The following is a 20,101-nucleotide window of genomic DNA, read 5'->3' as shown; positions in this document are numbered from 1 at the left end:
CGCAGTGTGGTCTGGGCCGCAGACAGCAGTTGGGCCTGATTGCCTTGGCAGGAACTGGGGGGTCCCAGCTCTGCCTTGTTCTCTCTCACTTGGGATTTTTTTTGAGCTTTTCATTGTGTAGTTTCTAGAATCCTGGGGTGAATGCTGGCACCCTGATTACATTTCCAAGCGTGGCTGCGTGTCTGTGGTGTGTGGGGATTTAATTGCTGTCATTTCCCCTGTCTCTCATTCTCTTTGCGACCCTGTTGTGTGGTGCTCAGGCAGCCTCTCTGCAGGCTAAAAGCGGGGCGCTATAGAGGACCTTTGTGGCTCCACAACCCTGTCCCCTTGGGCTCAGCCCTTGTTTGTCCTTAATTGTGGTTTCTGCCAAGTCCAGGCTGAGGGGATGGCTTCCTCAGTGTAGAATTAAGTCTCCTTGCCTAGAGAACACGCTGGTGTTCACATGCCACAACTCCCAGATAATTCAGGTTGACTGTCATGGAAGCTGCTAAAACACAGTCCATGGGGCACCAGCTGGTTCTCCTCAGGATTGCTCACTGAAACCTCACAATGGCACTGTTGTTAGATCCACTTTATGGTGAAGGAAACTGATGTCCAAGGAGGGGGCACCACCGGCCTGAAGTCTGGCAGCAGAATGACCAGTACAGTGGCTTTGGCCCAGAACATTCTGGGGACTTGACATATACAGATGACCACATCCTCTTCCCTGTCCCCAAATCCAAAGAATCAGAACAGGAATAGTCAAAGGCATATTTATTGAACACCTCCTGCATGGGACATGTATTGTTCTAGAGGCTCACAACCCCCCACCTCGCAGTGAGGTGAGATGAACCCCACTGAAAACAAAGGGAGAAACTGAGGCCAGATGGGACCCCTGGGTTGAGGTCACCGATATGTGGGATATCTGGTCTGACCTCAGATCTGTGTGTGGGCTGGTCTGATGCTGCAGGACAGAGGCCATGGGCTGTCCGCTCAGAATGGTTCCTGAAGGGGACTGGCAAGTCTGAGAGAACAGCTGTGCCCAGGGGAGACAGTTCTGGGTGCCTGGACAGGTCTCTTAAGACCCTCAGCTTGGACCCTGGTTGGACAGTGCTGTGTGGGTCCCCGGCTGGGCTCTGGCTGGGTGCCCCCTGCTGGCCTTGTGCCGCTGTAGTGTCTGTTCCACTTTGTCCTTGAAGCGCCGATTTTTCTGCCTGATCTTGGCCAGCTCTGCCTTGCGCTTTGCCTCTAGGTCCGGGTCCTGAAAGTGGGGGACCAGAGGTGATGGTGAGTGGGGGAACTGCGTAGGACTGGGAACCCTGACCTCTACGTGCCATGTGGGCTCACCTTTCCCTCCAGAATCAGCTGTTTCCGCTTGTTGATCTCTTTCTTTTCATCAAAATTGGTCGCTTCTAGTTTCTGGGAGAGGGAGAGGCTGGTCACAGGGGCCCACTCGAAGGACCAGTCCCCCGCCCACCTGCCAGAACCCTAACTCACAATCTCGCATTCCCGCCGCACCACATTGACCTGCGTGAGGATCTGCAGCACCTCCGCCTCCTCCACTGAGAACTCGTCCAGCTTCTTCTCTAGAGGGCACAACAGGGGCGGGCCCCAGCGGGAGTGAGCTCCCTGTGTGGTGAGGCATGCAAGGCCTTGGAGGCCATCAAACACAGGCCAGGTGGGAGAGACTGGGGTCAGAGGAGCTCAGGGAGGGATGTTGGTGTGATGGGTCAGCCACCCGCTTGCCCCAGCTCTACTCACTGATCTGTTCCTCGATGGCGTGGACCAGATGGATGTCATACTGCGTCACTAGCGTGATGGCCATGCCCTGTCGCCCTGAGGAGGCACCACAGTCCATCACTTGCTGTGTGCTGGGACTGAGGCACGGGCAAGCATAAGACAGAGCCCCAGTGCTGGGCATCTCAGAGAGGAGGGGAGCAGTGAGACAAGTCTAGAGTAAGGGGTCACCCTCCAGCTTGACCTCTTGGTGCCAAGTCTGTCCCAGGGTAGCAGCTCTCCTGCCTGCCCAGCCTGCAATCCTACAATCAGCTGTCAACACACTGGTTTCCCTTTCTGGTGCTGCTGCCCGAGAATCCAGGTGAAGTTTTGTTAGCGATAAGCCCTGAGTGCCTCGGCCTGGAAGTCTGCTCAATGTCGTCACACCTCATTTCTATGGGTGGCAACTAGCTTTGGAACAGCACTGACCGCAAAAGAACTATTTTGTGGGGTTTAACTATGTGACTTGGAGGGGACTCCATTCTCCATCGCTCAGGATAAGGAGCTGGGCCATGTCTGACCTCAGAAAACAGAAATCGCCCTGTTTTCATGAGACAATCTCCTGGAACACCCGTGCCCCTCCGTAGGGGTCTGGGGAACAGACAAATGACTGTCTCCTGGAGATATGGATCACAGAGTTGGGGCTAGGGGCCTAAACCTGGATGCTAAGCCCTCCACAGCAGCATCACGCTGGCAGTGGCTCAGAAACTCATGGCTGTGATGGGCGAGGAGGTGGGAGACGTGACAGGAGAGGTGGGGCTGGGGCTCACCTGCACGGGCTGTGCGGCCAACACGGTGGATATAGATCTTGGGGAGCCCAGGGGTGTTGTGGTTGATGACCACCTGTACTGTGGGAATGTCCAGGCCTCTGCAGAGAGGAACCAGGCAGCTAAGTACACAGTGGATACTGAACTGAGGAAGCCCCCTGGGCAGGGGCAGAGCCAGGTTCCAGGTCACTCACCGAGATGCCACATCCGTTGCAATCAGTATCCGGTAGATGCTGGACTTGAACTTGGCGAGGGCGGCAAAACGTTCTTTCTGTACCAGTACGACAAAAGTGGGGGTCAAGAAACCTCTCAGCAAAGCGTGGGCACATCTTATGTGAGGACGGGACAGCCTGCCCACACGGGGCTGACAAGAAGGCCAGGCCAGTCAGACCTGACGTCACACCTGTTTCATCATCGAGTGCAGCGCCACGGTGGGGAAGTTGAACTTGCGCAGCATCATACACAGGATCTGGCAGGTCCTGGTGGGGAAGAAGGTTCCCGTCAATACCTCCTACCCTACCCATGGAGACCTGCCCCCAGGTCCCAGACAGGCCTCAGTCATCCTGGGACTGCTGCTCGGAGATGCAAGCTGTGCAGGGCTTGTGGGGCAGGGGGGCTGGGCATGGTCACTGTCACAGGGAGAGCAGCAGGGTAGAGAGACAACTGATGGTAACAACTTGTAGACGGCTAGCTCCTGCTGTGCCCGACAGCTGCCTTACACCCAGACGTCTCAGTTCTGGAGACCTGATGTTTTCACTTTGGGAACAGCCCCTAAGGAGGGTCATGAGCACATCACAGCTTCCCCAGTGTGACACAGCCCTTCTGTGGAACTAGTCCACAGGTTCCTGATAAGACCCCCTAGTCCTCTACTCCAAGCACCTAATTAAAGGGAACTTTATGAGACGGGTCTCCTGTGTCATGGGGACCATCACAATTCCCAAGATAGACCTGGGAGGCCTAGCAAGGATTGTGACACCTGTAGGCTATAGCAAGTGGCTGGCCTAAGCTGTCCCTAGCTGCTCTAAGGGGTCCCAGACAACCAACGGCTCAGGACGAAGCAAGAGAATCCAGGACGACCAAATCAAACACTGTCCAATTGCTGTCAAGTCAATCCTTTTGACTCTGGGCAACCCATGTGTGTCGGTGTGGAACTGGGCTCCACAGGCTAGTCAGTGCCTCATCTTCTGGAAGCAAGTCACCTTGGGATGGACTCACACCTCCAACCTCTTGGTTAGCTGCACTCACTTGCAAGTATTGGTGAATATGATGATGGACCAGTCCTCGTGCTCGTCCTGAAGGCCCTGGATCAGGTGCACCAGGTAGGCATCTTTCACCTTCTCAGGAACCAACAGATAGCGTTGTTCCAGCTGTTCCACGGTGCGGACCCTGGAGCAGGACGGGGGCAGGGCATGGGGCAGCAGGCCTCAGTCTCTCCTTCTGCCTGGAGACTGAGGCCCACTCCAGCCCACCTGCTGGGACTCACGGTGCCTGTGCCTCCCAGAAGAAGGGTTGGTTGGTGGCCAGGCCCTGTAGTTCACGAAGTGTGTCAGTCAGTGTGGCGCTAAACAGCAGTGTCTGCCTGTGGGTTGGCACCGCCCCCAAGATGGCCTCCAGGTCTGTGGTGAAATCCGTGCAGCCCTGTTCCAGTAAGCGGTCTGCCTCGTCCAGCACCTGTGAAGAGGCTGCTGAGGCTCAGCCACCCCCAGCCCATTCCATCTCACATTGCCAGCACCACCGCTCCTGCCCCCAGAGTCCTGGGTGCCGCTGTAGGATCAGCACTGGACTGCTAACCACACAGCTGGCAGTTCAAATCCACCCGCTGCTATATGGAAATCCGATACAGGGTTGCTATAAGTTGGAATCGACTCTATGGTACTCAACAGCAACAACACTTCTCGTTTTCACTGGGCCTGGAGGGGCCTTGTGTTCCTATGGTTTTATAGGATTTTTGTCCAGCCCCATGCTCAAGGGTGGTGGGGCCGACTCACCAGAAATCGGATCTTCTTGATGCTGAAAGTGCTAGAGCTTCGGAGGTGGTCAGCCAGGCGGCCTGGTGTGGCGATGACCACATGTGGCTTCCGAGACAGCTCCAGCGCCTGAGTCACCATGTCTGCGGGTAGAGGACGGAGGGGATTGGGAGGGGGTCTGGGGTTTGGGAAGAACTGTGGGGTCTTGTGCCAGAGCCTCCCTGGCCCCCGTACCCATGCCGCCGACAATGATGCAGTCTTTCAAACCCAGAGGCTTTCCCAGGACCCGGAATTGCTCAGCGATCTGGTAGGCCAGTTCCCTGTGGATGTGAGGGATTAGGTGGATCAGCAGAGGTCCTGTCCTTGCCTTCTGTCCCTACCTCTCTCTACCCCAGAGATCCCCCCAGGACCCCTGGCCTCCCAACTCACCCTCTGATCACCCCATGATCTAAGGCCCCTGAATAGCCTACAGCCCCTTCCCTCAATCTCACCCAAACCTGTACCATCTTCATGTCACCTTCTCCACAATGGCCTTGACATCCACTCATCTGAGCCAAAGACCTGAGCAGGGCTGGTCAGTTCCCAGGTTTCCTCTTCTCTGTCCCCAGAGCCCAGCATGCCCAGGTCCCCTATCCCTGGCCCCCTCCCAGAATCCACCTTTCCTGCTACTACTCACATACCCTCAGAGCCCGCTCTAAACCCTCAGCCTGGCACCTGAGGTCCTTGAGCTGGCTTAGCATGCCTGGTGCCCAACTACCCTTTCAGTTCCCTACCTTTCTCATGCCACTGCACATGCGCCCTAGTCAGTCTCTGCTCTAGAATGTATTTCCCGCATTTGTTTCTTTGACAGACCCTTTTCATCTATTAAAGCACCCTTCAATGAAGCCTTTCTTGACTTCTCTCCCCAGTCAAAAGGAGACATCCAGTGGGGCCAGGCCCTCATCATACTTGTCTGCCAAAGTCGTAGGTTCCCTGAAGCAAGTTGACCTGTTTACTCCCTGGGCTCTAAGAATGGACAGCCCTGTCCAGCGGGGCATCACCCTGCCCTAGCCCTGCAGTGGCACTCTCGGCATCTCCTTCTACAGCTTTCCTAAGAGGTGGGCTTGGTTTCTGTCCCCAATTCACACACAGGAAAATGTGGCTCAGAGTGGTACAAGCATGTGCCTGAGAGAATGTGGCTGGTTAACTCACACCCAGGGTGCTCACCTGGTGGGTGTCAGGACAAGGCAGAAGATGCCATAGGGGTCCTCAGAGAGCTTCTGCAAGATGGGTAGGACAAACGCTGCTGTCTTGCCACTGCCAGTTTTGGCGCAGCCCAGGCAGTCCCGACCTGCGAGAGGACAAATTGGCATCAATACCTCAGAAAGGAGACAAACGGTGTTCTCGGGCACAATTTACAACAGCTCACACTAAATGGGAGCCTTTTGGCAGTGCCAAACGTGAATGAACTCAGCTGCTCACCAACATATTGGTGATTTTTGAGTCCACCTAGATAGAGGCATCTGGGAAGAAGGCCTGGCACCTACTTCTGAAAAATCCTCGGACACACTGGTCACCATGAGTCACTGTCAACTCAACAGCAACTTTTTCCCCCTGAACACTGAACGAGTAGCCCCTGGTCTATGTGTCTACATTCAAATCATACTAACAATAACTCTACAAGGGCGAGGATTATTACCATGCCCATTTAACAGAAGGGAAAACTGAGTCTTGGAGATTTGCCTAGGACACACAGCTCGTTAGTAGGGTTGGAGCAGAATCTACATCTAGCTGACCAGACACTGTGCTGCTAACTACCACCTCTTTCAGACTCCCTCCCACACCTGGGATTCCCTCTTCCAATCTGCATTTTATGATACTTGCTGATCCTTTCATTTCTCCCCCCTCCCCCCCATTCAATCTCTCAACTTGTCACACTCCATCTAAACTTCCTAAAGGCAGGGACTTTGGTCTATTTGGTCTCTGTGATGTCCCCCAAATCAAACTCAAGGCCTGCACCTGCAGCTCCCAATACCTTTTAGCTTATTACTGAATAAAAAGATAGATCTGAAAGTAGTAAAATGCTGACGTTCTCTGAACATCTCTTTAACGGCAAAACTGTGTTGAGCCAACAGAACAGGATGAAGAGCAGTCACAGGACTACCAATCCCTAGATTTTTCAGTCATTTTAACCGCCTCACACTCCTCCTTTGGAAGATGAAGAGAGTCGTACCAGCTCTGCTTTTCCATTTATTGTTAAGTGCCATTAAGTAAGCTCCGACTCAGAGTGACCCAGTACAGGGTTTCTGAAGAGTGGCTGATGAGTTTGAACCTCAGACCTGTGGTTCAAAACGACTTTGCGGTCGAGTGCTTATTCTACAGCGCCACACCATGGCACCGTCGTTTAGGCGTGCCTCCACCCTCCCGGAGGTTACTTCGCATGTCCGCGGGCACACAGCTAGTCAGCCACGCAGCCTGAACGCCAACACCTCCTTGTTTGCCTCCGGAGACCAGGGCTATCCCTTATCTCGCGGGACCTGCGTGGGCAAACGTTGAGAGAAGGAAAAGGAGACAGAGTAGCGGAGATACCTCCTGGTTAGGTGGCCAACACACTCACCCTCCAGGATGGCGGGGATGCAGCCGAGCTGAACGGGCGTAGGCTGCTTCAAACCCAGCTGCCGACATTGTTCCACGAGCCACGATGACAACCCGAGCTCACCGAAGCTAGCCATCCTCGCCAACAGCCTCCAGGATGTGTACGCTGCACTTCCGGCGCGCGCCGATGACGTTACGGAAGCCTTTCTGTTCATTAGGCCCGCCTTCTGTGTGATGCCGCTATTTCCTCGGAGTGACTAGTTCGCTCAGTTATTCTCGGCTTCGATCTTTGCCTTACTACTTTCTTCCTAATCCCATTGTTTTGCAGGTTAGAATCAAACTACTACTTTCACGATGCTTTGCGTGATAACGCCTTCGTACCCCTTTTCCTTTTCACTCTCTACGAGTCTCCCATTGGTTTATCGGTCTGTTACTCGAACGCGTAAACTACATTTCCCAGCGTGCTTCGCGGCGGGTCCTGCTTCCTACCGACGTGTCCCTCCGGAAAGAGAAACGGGTGAGAGAACTGCAACATGGCCCCTCCAGTCCCCGGCGGCCCCGGCGAGGTGGACGAACTGTTCGATGTGAAGAACGCCTTTTACATCGGCAGCTACCAACAATGCATCAACGAGGCGCAGCGAGTGAAGGTGCGGCCTCGCTGTTGGGTGGGATGGGTGAAGGAGGATTTCAGGGTGGCAGCGACCACCGTTTCCTGGTGACCGGGCTCAACTGTTTCTAAGTATTCCCTTTCTCACAGTGTATTCCCTCCACACACCTGTTTAAAGCGCGTTGAGGAATTCCTATGGCTTATTTGCTCCCGTAAAGATTTACAGCCTCGGAACCGACTCCACGGTACTTAACAACAACAACAAAACTAAAAAATATAAAGCTGTGACAACTCATGTTCTTAGAGCTCTCATTCTGTCATCCTGGGAGGCATTCGAGTGAGGGAGGTGTTTATTCCACTTTGGTATTAATGATGGCGCGTCTCTTTTCTTGAACCCACACTGTGCCCGCCGTCAGTAATCGTGAGGGAGAGACTGTTGTTTAACTTAAAGCCGAGCACTCTGATCAGAGAGGGTCGCTCCCCACAGTTAATACTCTGACTGCCAGCTCTTTTATTCCTGCCCAAACTCGTCTATTTATCTATTCATTCATTCGAGTACTCATCGAGGATCAGAATGGGTCGGGGAATGTGTTCTTGCTGGACTCGGAGAAGTAGCACAAATAGACAAAAGTCTTATTTCTGTTGGAAACCACAGTCTAGCCGAAGAGACAGACAGCAAACAAGTAAAGAAACAGAAGTCAGGCAAAGGCGAGCTAGTGTGAAGGGAGTGGGGGGGATGAACTTGGCTGTTTATTGTTGTTAGTTGCCTTCCCATGTATCTCTCATGGCAACCCCGTGTATAGCAGAACAGAATATTGCCCTGCCCTGCTTTATCTTTTATTGTGACTCGAGCAAAGGTTTACAGAGCAGATCATCAATTTTACATTCAACAAAGCATTTACTTCATTTCATCTCAGGGATTGCAGTCCTGTCTGTGTTAACATCTCTTAGCCCACTTCCTCCCTGTAATTCTTGTTTCCCTTCCTCCCTCTTTCCCAACCCTCCTGAACTTTGTTCTTAGGTAAATGCTGCCCTTTTGATCTTGAACAGTGACCATTCTGTGATGTGCATACCTCACTAGTGTTATTGTCATCCTTTGTCCTGGTGTGTCACTCTGGGTTAATGTGCTAGACTGCAAAGTTAGTTTGAACCACAAGCTTGGTTGTTCAAGCTCACCAACCACTCCTCAAAAACACTATACAGGGTCGCTTTGAGTCAGAAGCCAGTTGATGGCACTTAACAACAACAATATACTGCTTGACTGAAAATTGATCATCAGGGTGGGTTCAGTTCAAGACCTAAAGGGAGACTCAGGACCATAGTTTTGGCTTCCTGCTGTCAAGATTTTTCTGAACAGTAGACCTGTTTTGTTTTTGTTTAACTAATTTGGGTTTTGTTCTGTGTTTTCTCCCCCTCTATCCAGAGGACCTTCTAATGTGATTCTCTTTGAGAGCAGTTGACTGTGGTATCTGGGTACCATCTAGCTGTTTTGGTCTCAGGGTAATGGAACATTGAGATTGTTCACCTGGTTCATTAGTCCATTGGACTAATTGTTTCCAAACATTTCAGTTTTCCTCACTCTTCTTTCCTCTGCACTGAGGTACTAATAGTTGTACCTTAGATGGGTCCCTCATGAGTTTTTAATACCCCAGCCGTTGCTCATACAAGTAGGATGTATAACATTGTCTTTGTGGACTATGTTATGCCAGTTGACTATGGTGTTGTCCCCCAAGACTGTAGTTCTGAGCCTCAGGCCCCAAAACTCATTTTCTTAAGGTATTGGGAGGGCACTGAGCATGAGGCTAGGCTGCTTCTCTGAGCAAAGCACTGAGGAGCAAATGGCGGGGTCTCCTATTTGGAGGGCACCAGGAAAAGGTATCTAAAAGCACATAGGCAGGCTCTTCCCCAGTGGAGGGCGCCAAAGAGCATCTGTCTGGAAAAGTACCTTTATTGTTTCCACACATCAAAAGTCTCCCAAGTGCTCACCAGCAGCTTCTGCTCTTCCTCACACACCTTCCCCAGTCTCCTTGCTGTAGCTCAGTGGAGCCACCCAGGGTGCTCCCACAAGCAGGGTGTTGATGTGCACTGTCTTATGCTCTCAGAGTGAATCGTATGATCCAGGATCTTCTGTTTGCTTTGACACACTGGCGGCTGCTCCCATCTGATGAACAGTGTTCAGGGTGGGGCTGGATAGGGGGAGACTCCAACCTGACTCTGGTCCCACCTGGCAGCTGTGAGCATATAGCTTTGTGAGCACCTGTGTCTCATTTTGCCTTTTCCTGAGTGGTCATGGAGAGGTGGGATCAGGCAGGTGCCTGGTACCCAGGGGCCCCTGTGAGGCCCTTTTTGTGCTGCACAAGGTCATGGCCCTGGAGAGCCCGAGCCTGCATTTGGAGCCTGGACACCGCCCCACCCCCACCCCCACTGTAGGTCCTGGTGGCTGTTTGGTTGCTCTGGGGTGAGGTCACTGTCTGACCCATGTCTGTCCCCACAGCCATCAAGCCCAGAGAGGGACGTGGAGCGCGATGTCTTTCTGTACCGGGCATACCTTGCACAGGTAAGCACACTGTGACCAGAATTCATCCTGTTCTGGGATCCCAACCAAACTAGCCTCTGCACAGCTCCCTCCTCACCCCATCCGGCCCCCTGTCCACTGATCCCCAGGCTCCTGGCCCCGTCTCCCTGGAACCCTAGGGGTGCCTGCCATGCCATGCTATAGGCTAAGAATACCACAGGGACGAGGCTGTCCTATGCCTAGACCAACATAGCATGCGTGTGACCACACCCCCTTCCTGCTGATGGGACTGTCTGGAGCCATATCTGTCCTGTGGCAGCTCCCTCAGACTGTGGCATGTTCTCCAGTCTGACAGGACCACATTCATTAGCCAGCCCCCTCCCCACTGCAAGGACATATGCGCTCACATGGGGTTGCGTGCAGGCATGTGCGCTATTTGGATGTGTCCATGTGCTTTTCGGAAACCAACAAACATCCGTGGTCCTGAGAAAACACCAGTTGTCCAGAAAAGAACCTGAGGAAAGTGGGTCTCTGGCTCTTAGTTCCCTCAGAAATGGCAGCAGCATTGCTCGGGGTGTCAGCCTCACACTATGGGGTCTGAGACGGTGGGTGCTCAGAGGAGGTGCAGTGGCCACTGGGGTCTCCCAGCTGGAGTGGCATCATTAGCTCCTCAGCTGGGGCCAACGGGCTGGTGCTGGCTTCCTCACTGCCTTGCAGGGTGACACCAGCCCTGCCCCCCCCTTAGGGGGGTCCCAGGTGGTTGGGGCATGTGATGAGGCAGTGCTGACATGTGTGTGCCCACCCTCAGAGGAAGTATGGCGTGGTGCTGGATGAGATCAAGCCTTCCTCAGCTCCGGAGCTTCAGGCTGTGCGCATGCTCGCCGAGTACCTCTCCAGTGAGGACCAGAGGTGAGGCGCCAACACGGCACTGTGCAGGGGCTGAATAGCACTTGTAAGGGCTGGTCTGTCCAGAGGGCTGGGCCAGGCCAGTGTCACTTCTGGGCCCCTAACCACCCCTGAGTGGACTGTCAGTCCTGCCTCCCCCACAGCCTCCCAAGGGGCTTAGATTCCAGAGAGACCCCTGTCCTGCACAAGCTCCCTGCTCTGCTCTGATCAGGACTTTGCCCTCACACCCTGGAGACTAGCTCCTTTGGTCTTGCAGGGACGTGGTGGTGGCACACCTGGACCGGGAGATGAGCCGCAGCATGGATGTGACCAATACCACTTTCTTGTTGATGGCCGCCTCCGTCTACCTGCATGACGGGAACCCAGACGCCGCGCTGCGAACACTACACCAAGGCGACAGCTTGGAGTGGTGAGCAGCGCCCCGTGCTATGATATGAGGTCCCTTCCACTCAGAATGCACCTGCCACACTCTGGCTCAACCGGAGCCAGCTCAGCCCCCCACACAGTACAGGTGGACAGGTCCCTCACTCTGCCGGGCCAGTGGCATCAGGGAACCTGGGACAACTGACTGCAGGGTCTCCAGGGTGAGATCTGGTTCTACCTGATCGATGTCGGAATGTTCTGAGAGCCTCTGATGGTGTGTGGGAGGTTGGGGTTCTATGGGCCAACCCAGCCCCCATTGACCCCGCTCTGTCCCCCAGTTCAGCCATGGTGGTGCAGATCCTGCTGAAGCTGGACCGCCTGGACCTCGCCCGGTGAGCCTTCCTGTCCCCGAGGCTCTGGGGTGGGCCCAGCTGGCAGGGTGCCTAGATAGTGGCCAGGCCACACGGAACCCCCATGCCAGTTTCCCCAGGGTTGGGGTGATGCTCCCTCCACCTGACCTGCCTTTGAGACTTGGGCAGGGACAAGGGCCAGTACTGTTCCTCCTTTGCAGGGCTGGGGAGGCGACGCCGTGGGTGGACTTACAGGCAGCCTTTTACAGCCCTGGCTGCGGGGCTGGTTCCTAGGCAAGAACCATGGGCTGCTTCTAGAAGGCTGTGGGCATGCCTGGCCAGCACGTTGGGGTACGCTGAGCTGCATAGGGCCTGGTGGGTGTTGGAGCCCCACTCTCAGCTCAGGGGACTGCAGGCAGAGAGGTCTCCACAGGGAGGACTGAGCAGTTGGTGTGACTACAACTCATCAGCCTGGGAACTCCCAAAACTGCAACTGTGTCCTTGCCCCCTCTGCCCAGGAAGGAGCTGAAGAAGATGCAGGACCAGGACGAGGATGCCACCCTCACCCAGCTGGCCACCGCCTGGGTCAACCTGGCTGTGGTGAGGCCCGGCTGTGGTCGGGGAGAGGGGTGGCAGGCAGCATGGCTGTGGCCTGCCCCTCCCCTGTCCCTCCTCCATCCTCTGCTGTCCCCAGGCAACTTCCCTATCTTCTCACCTGTCTTTGGGCTTTCCCTCTGCCTGTTTCCGGACTTGTTCCTGGACTTGCCCTTAGACTCCCTTTGCTTTGCTTCTACAGGGGTCTCTGGAGGGGCCTGGTGGGTGGGGTAATCCCAGAGCCCTCTTCCAGGGAGGTAGCTGATGTGCCCCTGTCCTGAAGGGTGGTGAGAAGCTGCAGGACGCCTACTACGCCTTCCAGGAGCTGGCCGACAAGTGCTCATCCACCCTGCTGCTGCTCAACGGCCAGGCTGCCTGCCACATGGCCCAGGGCCGCTGGGAGGATGCTGAGGGCGCCCTGCACGAGGCACTTGACAAGGTAGCTGGCCCCCAACTGCTCACTATGGTGCCACCAACCCTGCTGTTCCAGTCCACACCTAGATGGCCTCAGAGTGGGGACCGGCCATTGGGCAGACAGGGTCAAGGTGGCAGGGACAGTGGCTGTAAGCATGGGGCTTCCATACAGTGACTACTGGACATAGGCATGCCCAAATGACACAGGAGGCAGTGTCGGTGCCCTGTGCATACAGTGACCACAGGGGGGCAGTAGTGTGGCCGTGTGCTGACCACAGGGTGCAGGTGCCCATGCCGGCCTATGGTTCCAGGATGGTGGCCCTGCTGCCAGCACATAAGAATCTCAGGTGTCAGATGGAAACCGTGGTCTGGCTGCTTGGAGCAGGAGCCTCAGTGGCCTGAGTCAAGTGGAGGACACCTGTTCCCCACGACCCTGCACTCTGACTCCACGCTGACTCTCGGCATTGCTCCTTAGCTGCCGGCCCTGGGGTCTGGATTTGATTCTGGAAAAAGGCTGCTTGTTACCAGGGCCAGGAGGCTTCATGGGACTGTTCCTATAGAGAGCTGAGCCAGGCAGGCCACTTTGGTTGTCTGGGACAAACTGACACCATTCTCATACTTGGGAGAAATGCCCCAGTCCACTCCACCTAGGAGACACTTTAATTATCACACCCCACTACAGTGTGGGGCCTTGCTCCTGCTGTCTCTACAATGGGCTGTGTTATCAGAGGGGTTTGCCAGGCAGGACCGGGAGCTGGCCAGCAGTCAGGGCAGACACCCTTAAAGCTGATCTTTGATACATGTTGCTGTCTCATCACACTGGGCATTTGTGTCCCCTCCTAGACTCCCTGTGTTCCACATCATCATGTCCCAGACTGCTAGGTGGGCTGATGTGGGCAGTGGCGAGGAGCCTGCCCACCCACCTACTGTGAATATGGGATACTCAGAGGCTGTGTCTATGTCCACTTACATGCATAGTTTGTGATGGCTCCAAGTGACCTTTAGGGGACTGGCCAGTGAAATGCCCCAGCCTGTCCTTGTCCCTGAAATGCTTCTGGGGGCATCTCTCATGGGTCTGTGAGTGCCAGAGCCGTGTCCCTCCCATGCCTTCAGTGGCTTCCGGGGCTGGGCCTTGTACAAGACACTTTCTGTGGTCAGTCCCTGCAGCTTGTGCTGTTGTCTCTTAGTGGTCTGCAGGCTACAGGCTCTCTGGGGGCGGATGGGTGAGGTCATTGCTGGAGGAGTCTGGTCATTTCCTGGCAGCTTCCTAGGGGAGTGGGTGGGTCTTTGTACCAGGGCAGGGGTGGGTAGGGGACGGGTACGGGACGGGGTAAGTTTACGTGGTCAGTGAGCACTCTCGTGTGTTGTGCCCATCAGGGCCTGCCTTCCACACTGGCATTTTAAGCAGGAAACCTGGAACTATGCCCTTGACCTTGTCTGTGGGTAGAGAAACTGAGGCTCAGAGGGGGACAGACTGTCCAGGCCAAACATCTGGAGGTGAGGAAGGTGTCCCTGGCTTGCCTGTCTCTGAGAGTGCTACCTTGGGTACATCCATAACCCACTTGAGCAGTGGGGACATTAGTCCCTTTGAGATAGTGCGTGGTACCTGGATCTGGTAGGGACAGGAATCTGGGGTCAGATCCCTGACCTATGTCTTTATTGGATCTGCAGGACAGTGGCCACCCGGAGACACTGATCAACCTCATCGTCCTGTCGCAGCACCTGGGCAAGCCTCCCGAGGTAGGCCGTCTGCCTGAGGCTGGGCACGGAATGGTGCCTGTGTGCTTGTGGTCCAGACAGAGCCCCCTCCCCAGGGAAGATGTTTCCCAGCAGCCTCAGGGAGGCCATTGTGGGTGGAGGCAAGATCTGATCAATTAAGAAATTGTGACCTGCTGGCCAGGCTGCTTGACAGATGGTCAGATGGTCACTACTCACCCCTGGTCCCTGGAGAGGAGGCAGATGGCTTAGGCCATGAGACCCTCCTAGTTGGGTAGGCAGAGTCAGACAAGGAACCCCTAGCCCCTAGCCATCAAGATCACGGCAGAGCTGGGAGCCAGGGCTCTGCTGGGGTCCAAGTCCCTAGGCATCTCCCTTCCCCAAGTGGTCCTTTTCTTGTCTTATGCTTCCCACTCCCTCCTGTCTTGGTGCTGGCCCACTTCCTTGAGCCTCTTGTGGTTTGGGGAGAGCTGGGTCCCTGCTCAGAGGGGAGGCAGCAGGGGGTACCTCCACCCTATGCACCCATTCCATGGGAGGGTGAAGAGCTCCCAGGATAACAGAGGGAAGGTGGTAGAGAAATGGCCTTCCAATCCTGGCTGCCACTCCTCCACAGGTGACAAACCGCTACCTGTCCCAGCTGAAGGATTCCCACAGGTCCCACCCGTTCATCAGGGAGTACCAGGCCAAGGTGAGTGGCCAGTCCAGAACCCAGGCCTGGCTGGCTCATGCGCTCTCTCCCCTGGCTCTCCAGCTGCCTAGCCTTAACTCTCTCTTTCCATCTGTCTTTGAAGGAGAATGATTTTGACCGGCTGGTCCTGCAGTACGCCCCTAGCACGTGAGGCTGGCCTGACGCCCGGACGGCTGCTTCGGCATTGTGGGACTGAAGGGTGCCATGTGTCCCTCTCACTAGCACCCATCCCTTACCTCTTGTCCTGAGCCTGGAAACCTGGTCCCAGCACTTCCGTCTCCCATCAATAAATGACCTGACAAGAGACACCCCATGTGATGTGCTCTGACCACTTTGGGGAGTGGGGCACGTATGATCGATACTGGGCAGGGAGGGATCCCTGCTGCCCACAGGCGAGGCAGTGAGGCTAGAGAACAGGATCTGAGAGCAGCAGTAGGTGCAGACTCTAGACTCCCACCCACCCTACAAACTGCCGAGCATAGGCATCCTAGCTTCTGCAGTTACCCCCAAGCTCCACTCCAGCTCCTGGGGACACCAAACAATTGGGCAGGAAGCTGAGACAAAGAGAGTCACACCAGGATGTTGGGCTTCAAGCCCAGGACCCCTGGGTGGTCTGGAAGTGGCAGGGAGGTAGCTGTGCGGGGTCTTCTGGGAGTAAGCATACCCTCACCTCTAAATCCTTGTCCCACTGCTGGGCACTATGGCTGGGGGAACAGTAGAGAGGAAGTGGACAATAGAGTTGGGACAAATGGGAGGGCAGGTATGGGACAGCACTGGGGTGTGGGTTATAGGGTCTGCTCATGGACAACAGCTACACCCAAAGAAACCAGCTGAGCAGCCAAGTTCTGGTTGCAGCAATTCACAGCATCTGGAGGACGCCATAGGCCCGGCCTATGCACAAACCCTGGGACTGCTTCAGCCTTGAGCTAGCTGGGCTCAGTTCGCTTAACCAGGGAGGCTGGTGCATGGGTGGGGCCTAGCTTGTCTTCCCACAGAAGAGACAAGACTCCTGGGATCCCATACCCTGCTCCTCCTGCTGTGCCCTGAACTTCATGAAGAGGCTGGTCCCTGAAATCTTGTTCCCAGGTCTGCAGGTGCAGCAGACACCCCTCACTTACCTGGCTTCAGGTGGGAACCTGTCTGTGCTAGGACATCTGACAAAATCTGAGAGGTATTATGGCCCAGGTTGACACAGAAGATGGTGGGTGGGGCACCCTCTCCCATTACCTGAGGGCACCATGGTGACCAGATAGTGTGGGGTGCAGTGGGTGTTTGACAGGCCTGGGGCATGTCCAGGTGCCTGGCAATGGCAGGGTCCGCTCCTCCCCTGTTGGGCCACCAAAGGCAGGATTCATAATTTGTGGCCTCCAAATCAGAGTCCTGGTGTGGTGCTGTGGGTTAACGCATCTGACTGCAAGGTTGTTTGAACTGCAAGGTAGGTGGTTCAAGCTCACCAGCTAGCTGCTCCTTGGAAACTTAATACAGGGTTGCTATGGATCAGAATAGATTCGATTGTACTTAACAACAACAACAAACGTTGAAGAATTGATGTTGGAGGAGAATATTAACAAATACCATGTACTGCCAGAAGAACAAGTCTATGTGGAGGAAGTACAGTCAGAATGCTCCTTCAAAGTCAGTCTATGGAAAGGAAGAAGACCCAGGATAAGCAAACCTCTTATTCCCTGATTTCAAAATCTACTACAGTGGTCAAAACAGTCTGGTACTGGTACAATGAAAGACACACTGATCAAAGGAACAGAATCGAGCCAAGTGATTTTCAACAAAGTGCCTAGGTAGGTTACATGGGAGGAGATAGTCTCTAACAGATAGTGCTGGCAGAACTGGAAAGTGATATGCAAAAGATTGAAACAAGACCTTTACCTCACGCCCTATACAAAAACCAACGTAGCATGGATTAAAGACCTAAACGTGAATCCCAAAATTATGAAAGTCATCAATGAAAAAGTAGGAACAAATGTGAGGGCTCTAATATAGGGAATACACAGACTACCAAACATTTTGAAAAGTACACAAACAAAAATAGACAAAATAGATGAGTGGGACATACTAAAAATTTTAAACTTCGTGCATCAAAAAGACTTCACCAAGGGCAACTTAGACATTGACAACCTAAAATGAGGGGGCAGTAAAGGTACGAAGTGACTGGCTTACAAGGTTTCTAAAGGGAGTTTAGTTTAAGAGGGTTGGGGGAAAGAAAGTCCCCACTGAATAGCTATCATCTGGTCTAGATGGGTCTGGTGAAAAGAGATGGGGATAAGATTCAATAGTGAATAACTGTTACCATGACTAATAGTGACTGTCACACTTGTAAAGGTAGAAGTTTGTAACAAAGAAAGGGGAGTGATTAATTTTACAGTCCAGAAATAGAGGACCCTAGGACCATCAAGAGAGGACTGCACAAATAGAATATGGGACCTTATCCAGAGAAGCAGCAGTGCCAGAGATGGAGGCAGAGATGGGGGCATGGAGAGGGGGTGCGGCTGAGGATTCTAGATTCATCAACTAAGAAGAGAAGGACTAAGAACTGGTGGCCAGGATCAGACTTGCAGAATGTGCCCTTTGGAGATGTAAATTTTATATGCCTGAAGAAAAAAAAATTTAAAAAAGATGGGATGTAACTAATTGATTCAAAAAGGAATCAAATTGAATAAATCTGGCCCATTAAAAAAAAAAAAAGACTTCACCAAAAGAGTAAAAAGAACCCACAGAATGGGAAAAAATATTTTGCAATGACACATGAGACAAAGGATTCATTTCTAAAATAGTACAGGAAACTACAACACCTCTACAAGAAAAAGACAAATAATTAAAAAATGGGCACAGGACATGAACAGACACTTTACCAAGGAAGAGATCCAGGCAGCCAACAAACATGAAGAAATGTTCACGATCACTAGCCATTAGAGAGATGCAAATTACAACAACAATGAGATATCATCTCACACCAGCAGTAACAGCCAAAATAAAGTAGAGAACAATAAATGCTGGCGAGGATGCAGAGAGAGAGACTGGGACCCTCTTACACTGTTGGGATTGCAAAATGATCCAACCACTCTGGAAAGCAATATGGCGCTTCCTCAGAAGGTTGGAAATAGAAATACCTTATGATCCAGCAATTCCTCTACTTGATATTTACCCACAAGAAAAACGAGCCATAACATGAGTAGATATATGCACAACAATGTTCATAGCACTATTTACAATAGCAAAAAGATGGAGACAACCTAAGTGCCCATCAATTGAAGAATGGATAAACTGTGGTACATACACACAACAGAATACTATGCTACCTTGAAGAACACAAGGAAGCTGCAAGCCACCACATAACATGAATGAACCTTGAGGACATTAGTCAGTCACAACAGGAGATATCTTGCATAGGACCATTATTGTAGAAGAGTAAGAAAAAGAACCCACACTAAAAGGCGGAAAAAATTATATATATTTGCTGATCACCAGGATGTATGGGATGAGAGGAAGGGAGGGAGGGAGGGGAAGATAGAGCACAGGATAGGGAAATAGATGGGATAGTTTGGGTGCTAGGGAGGGGGGCAATACACAAGAAGGGGGAGGGGAATGGAATAATAAGTCCGATGGGAGAACAGTTAGGCAGGTTCACAAGGGCTAAGTGGGACAGAGGTAAATGATGATGTATGCACCACCTTGGAACAACAGGGCTCCAGGATACAGGCATTGAGGCATGCTTTGAAGGGGTAAAAAAGGGAAATAATGTTAAGATGCTTGGCAGTCTTTTGAATTTCAGTTTCCCTTGCCTACCATTGTAAAATAGACGCTTGGGGGTGGGGAAAGGAATAGCCAGAACATCACCACAGAAAGCTTGGAAGTCCGTCTTCAGCCTATAACTGATTGGAATACCTTAAAGGGGGGCTAAAAGTTGCCCAGTGAAAGAGGCTTCCTGTGGAGACTTCACATTGCACAAGACCATAGGTGGAATCCAGAACTGACTGAGGTAGGAAATTTCCACTGGAAAGGATGAGTAGACCAGCCCGGAACAGCTAGAAGAACAGAAGATACACCGTGAAAGAAAGACCTGCAGGAAAAATCCAAAACAATAACGGCAGTCTGACTGATTACTACAAGAACAAGTAAGCTGTTCGCCTGGGAGCCATCAAGGCAAGTGGTTGGGACCCCTCAGAGCAAACCCCCTTCCAAGACTGAGACTTAAGGGGAATATATGAGTAGGCATGGCTGGTGACCAAGTTGGTCACTGATAGGGGAAGAGGGGAAAAAAACAGCAACGAAGTTGCGAGAGCTAAGCCCGACCACATTCAAGGCCCCTGTGAACCCAGGTGGAGACCTGGATGGTCAGCAATATGGCAAGACCCAGGGACTCCTGGGCCCAGAGGCAGTGACATGGCCACAGAGGACTAGAACGGGGAGTGAAGCATCTAGCTGATGTGAAGTGAGGGGAGATGCACAAGAACACCCATACTTGCAGATAGTACCCACTTGACCTGGCTTCGATGGCTGGATGATCACAACTCGACTAGAAGAAAGAAGAGGGGGAAAACAAAAAAAAAGAATAACTGCTACAATTTGATGAACTTTACCTATGCTTTTGGATGTAGTAGCACAAAAAAGGGAACAAATCTTTACAGGGAGGATCACTCTCACCCCTTTGGTACACAGGGTTGACAGGGATGGGCAACTTAGACATTGGCTACCCAAAATGGGGGAGCCTATGGAACACATAGAAATCAAATAGACTACATCTGTGGAAAGAGAAGATGGAAAAGCTCCATATCATCAGTGAAGACAAGGCCAGGGGCAGGCTGTGGAACAGACCATCAATTACTGATATGCAAATTCAAATTAAAGCTGAAGAAAATGAAAACAAATC

At 52.9% G+C, this 20,101-nt stretch overlaps 2 protein-coding genes across 2 annotated transcripts; one reads left to right on the top strand and one right to left on the bottom strand.

Moving 5' to 3' along the window:
- Nucleotides 1-1,066: 1,066 nt before the first annotated feature.
- On the bottom strand, nt 1,067-7,200 carry DDX49 (DEAD (Asp-Glu-Ala-Asp) box polypeptide 49). The gene is made up of 13 exons (XM_006876344.1): nt 7,086-7,200; nt 5,696-5,819; nt 4,724-4,809; nt 4,511-4,632; nt 4,006-4,193; nt 3,768-3,908; nt 2,926-3,001; nt 2,717-2,793; nt 2,526-2,623; nt 1,741-1,815; nt 1,477-1,565; nt 1,327-1,398; nt 1,067-1,240 (listed from the first exon to the last, which is right to left on the bottom strand). Exons 1-13 carry the CDS (start codon nt 7,198-7,200, stop codon nt 1,067-1,069), a joined length of 1,437 nt encoding a protein of 478 aa, XP_006876406.1.
- A 396-nt stretch (nt 7,201-7,596) lies between these two features.
- COPE (coatomer protein complex, subunit epsilon) lies at nt 7,597-15,367 on the top strand. The gene is made up of 10 exons (XM_006876343.1): nt 7,597-7,710; nt 10,165-10,227; nt 10,994-11,094; nt 11,348-11,500; nt 11,793-11,846; nt 12,323-12,404; nt 12,682-12,837; nt 14,484-14,552; nt 15,142-15,216; nt 15,320-15,367. The coding sequence occupies exons 1-10, from the start codon at nt 7,597-7,599 to the stop codon at nt 15,365-15,367; spliced, it is 915 nt and encodes a 304-aa protein (XP_006876405.1).
- Nucleotides 15,368-20,101: the final 4,734 nt, after the last annotated feature.

The sequence above is a fragment of the Chrysochloris asiatica genome, unplaced genomic scaffold, assembly GCF_000296735.1.
Source record: "Chrysochloris asiatica unplaced genomic scaffold, ChrAsi1.0 scaffold00374, whole genome shotgun sequence".
Classification (NCBI taxonomy): domain Eukaryota; kingdom Metazoa; phylum Chordata; class Mammalia; order Afrosoricida; family Chrysochloridae; genus Chrysochloris; species Chrysochloris asiatica.
The sequence above is the reverse complement of the archived record's forward strand: the minus strand, read 5'-3'. Positions and strand labels throughout refer to the sequence as shown.

Bases quoted from the DNA above. Each gene is read 5' to 3' on its own strand.
- DDX49 (XM_006876344.1), bottom strand. From the start codon at position 7,200: ATGGCTAGCTTCGGTGAGCTCGGGTTGTCATCGTGGCTCGTGGAACAA. The intron at 1,816-2,525 runs GTGAGCCCCAGC...GTGCCTCCTCAG, and splicing joins TGGCCGCACAGCCCGTGCAG to GGCGACAGGGCATGGCCATC. The intron at 1,399-1,476 runs GTGAGTTAGGGT...TCCCTCTCCCAG, and splicing joins TGCGGCGGGAATGCGAGATT to AAACTAGAAGCGACCAATTT.
- COPE (XM_006876343.1), top strand. From the start codon at position 7,597: ATGGCCCCTCCAGTCCCCGGCGGCCCCGGCGAGGTGGACGAACTGTTC. The intron at 12,405-12,681 runs GTGAGGCCCGGC...CCTGTCCTGAAG, and splicing joins CCTGGGTCAACCTGGCTGTG to GGTGGTGAGAAGCTGCAGGA. The intron at 14,553-15,141 runs GTAGGCCGTCTG...ACTCCTCCACAG, and splicing joins ACCTGGGCAAGCCTCCCGAG to GTGACAAACCGCTACCTGTC.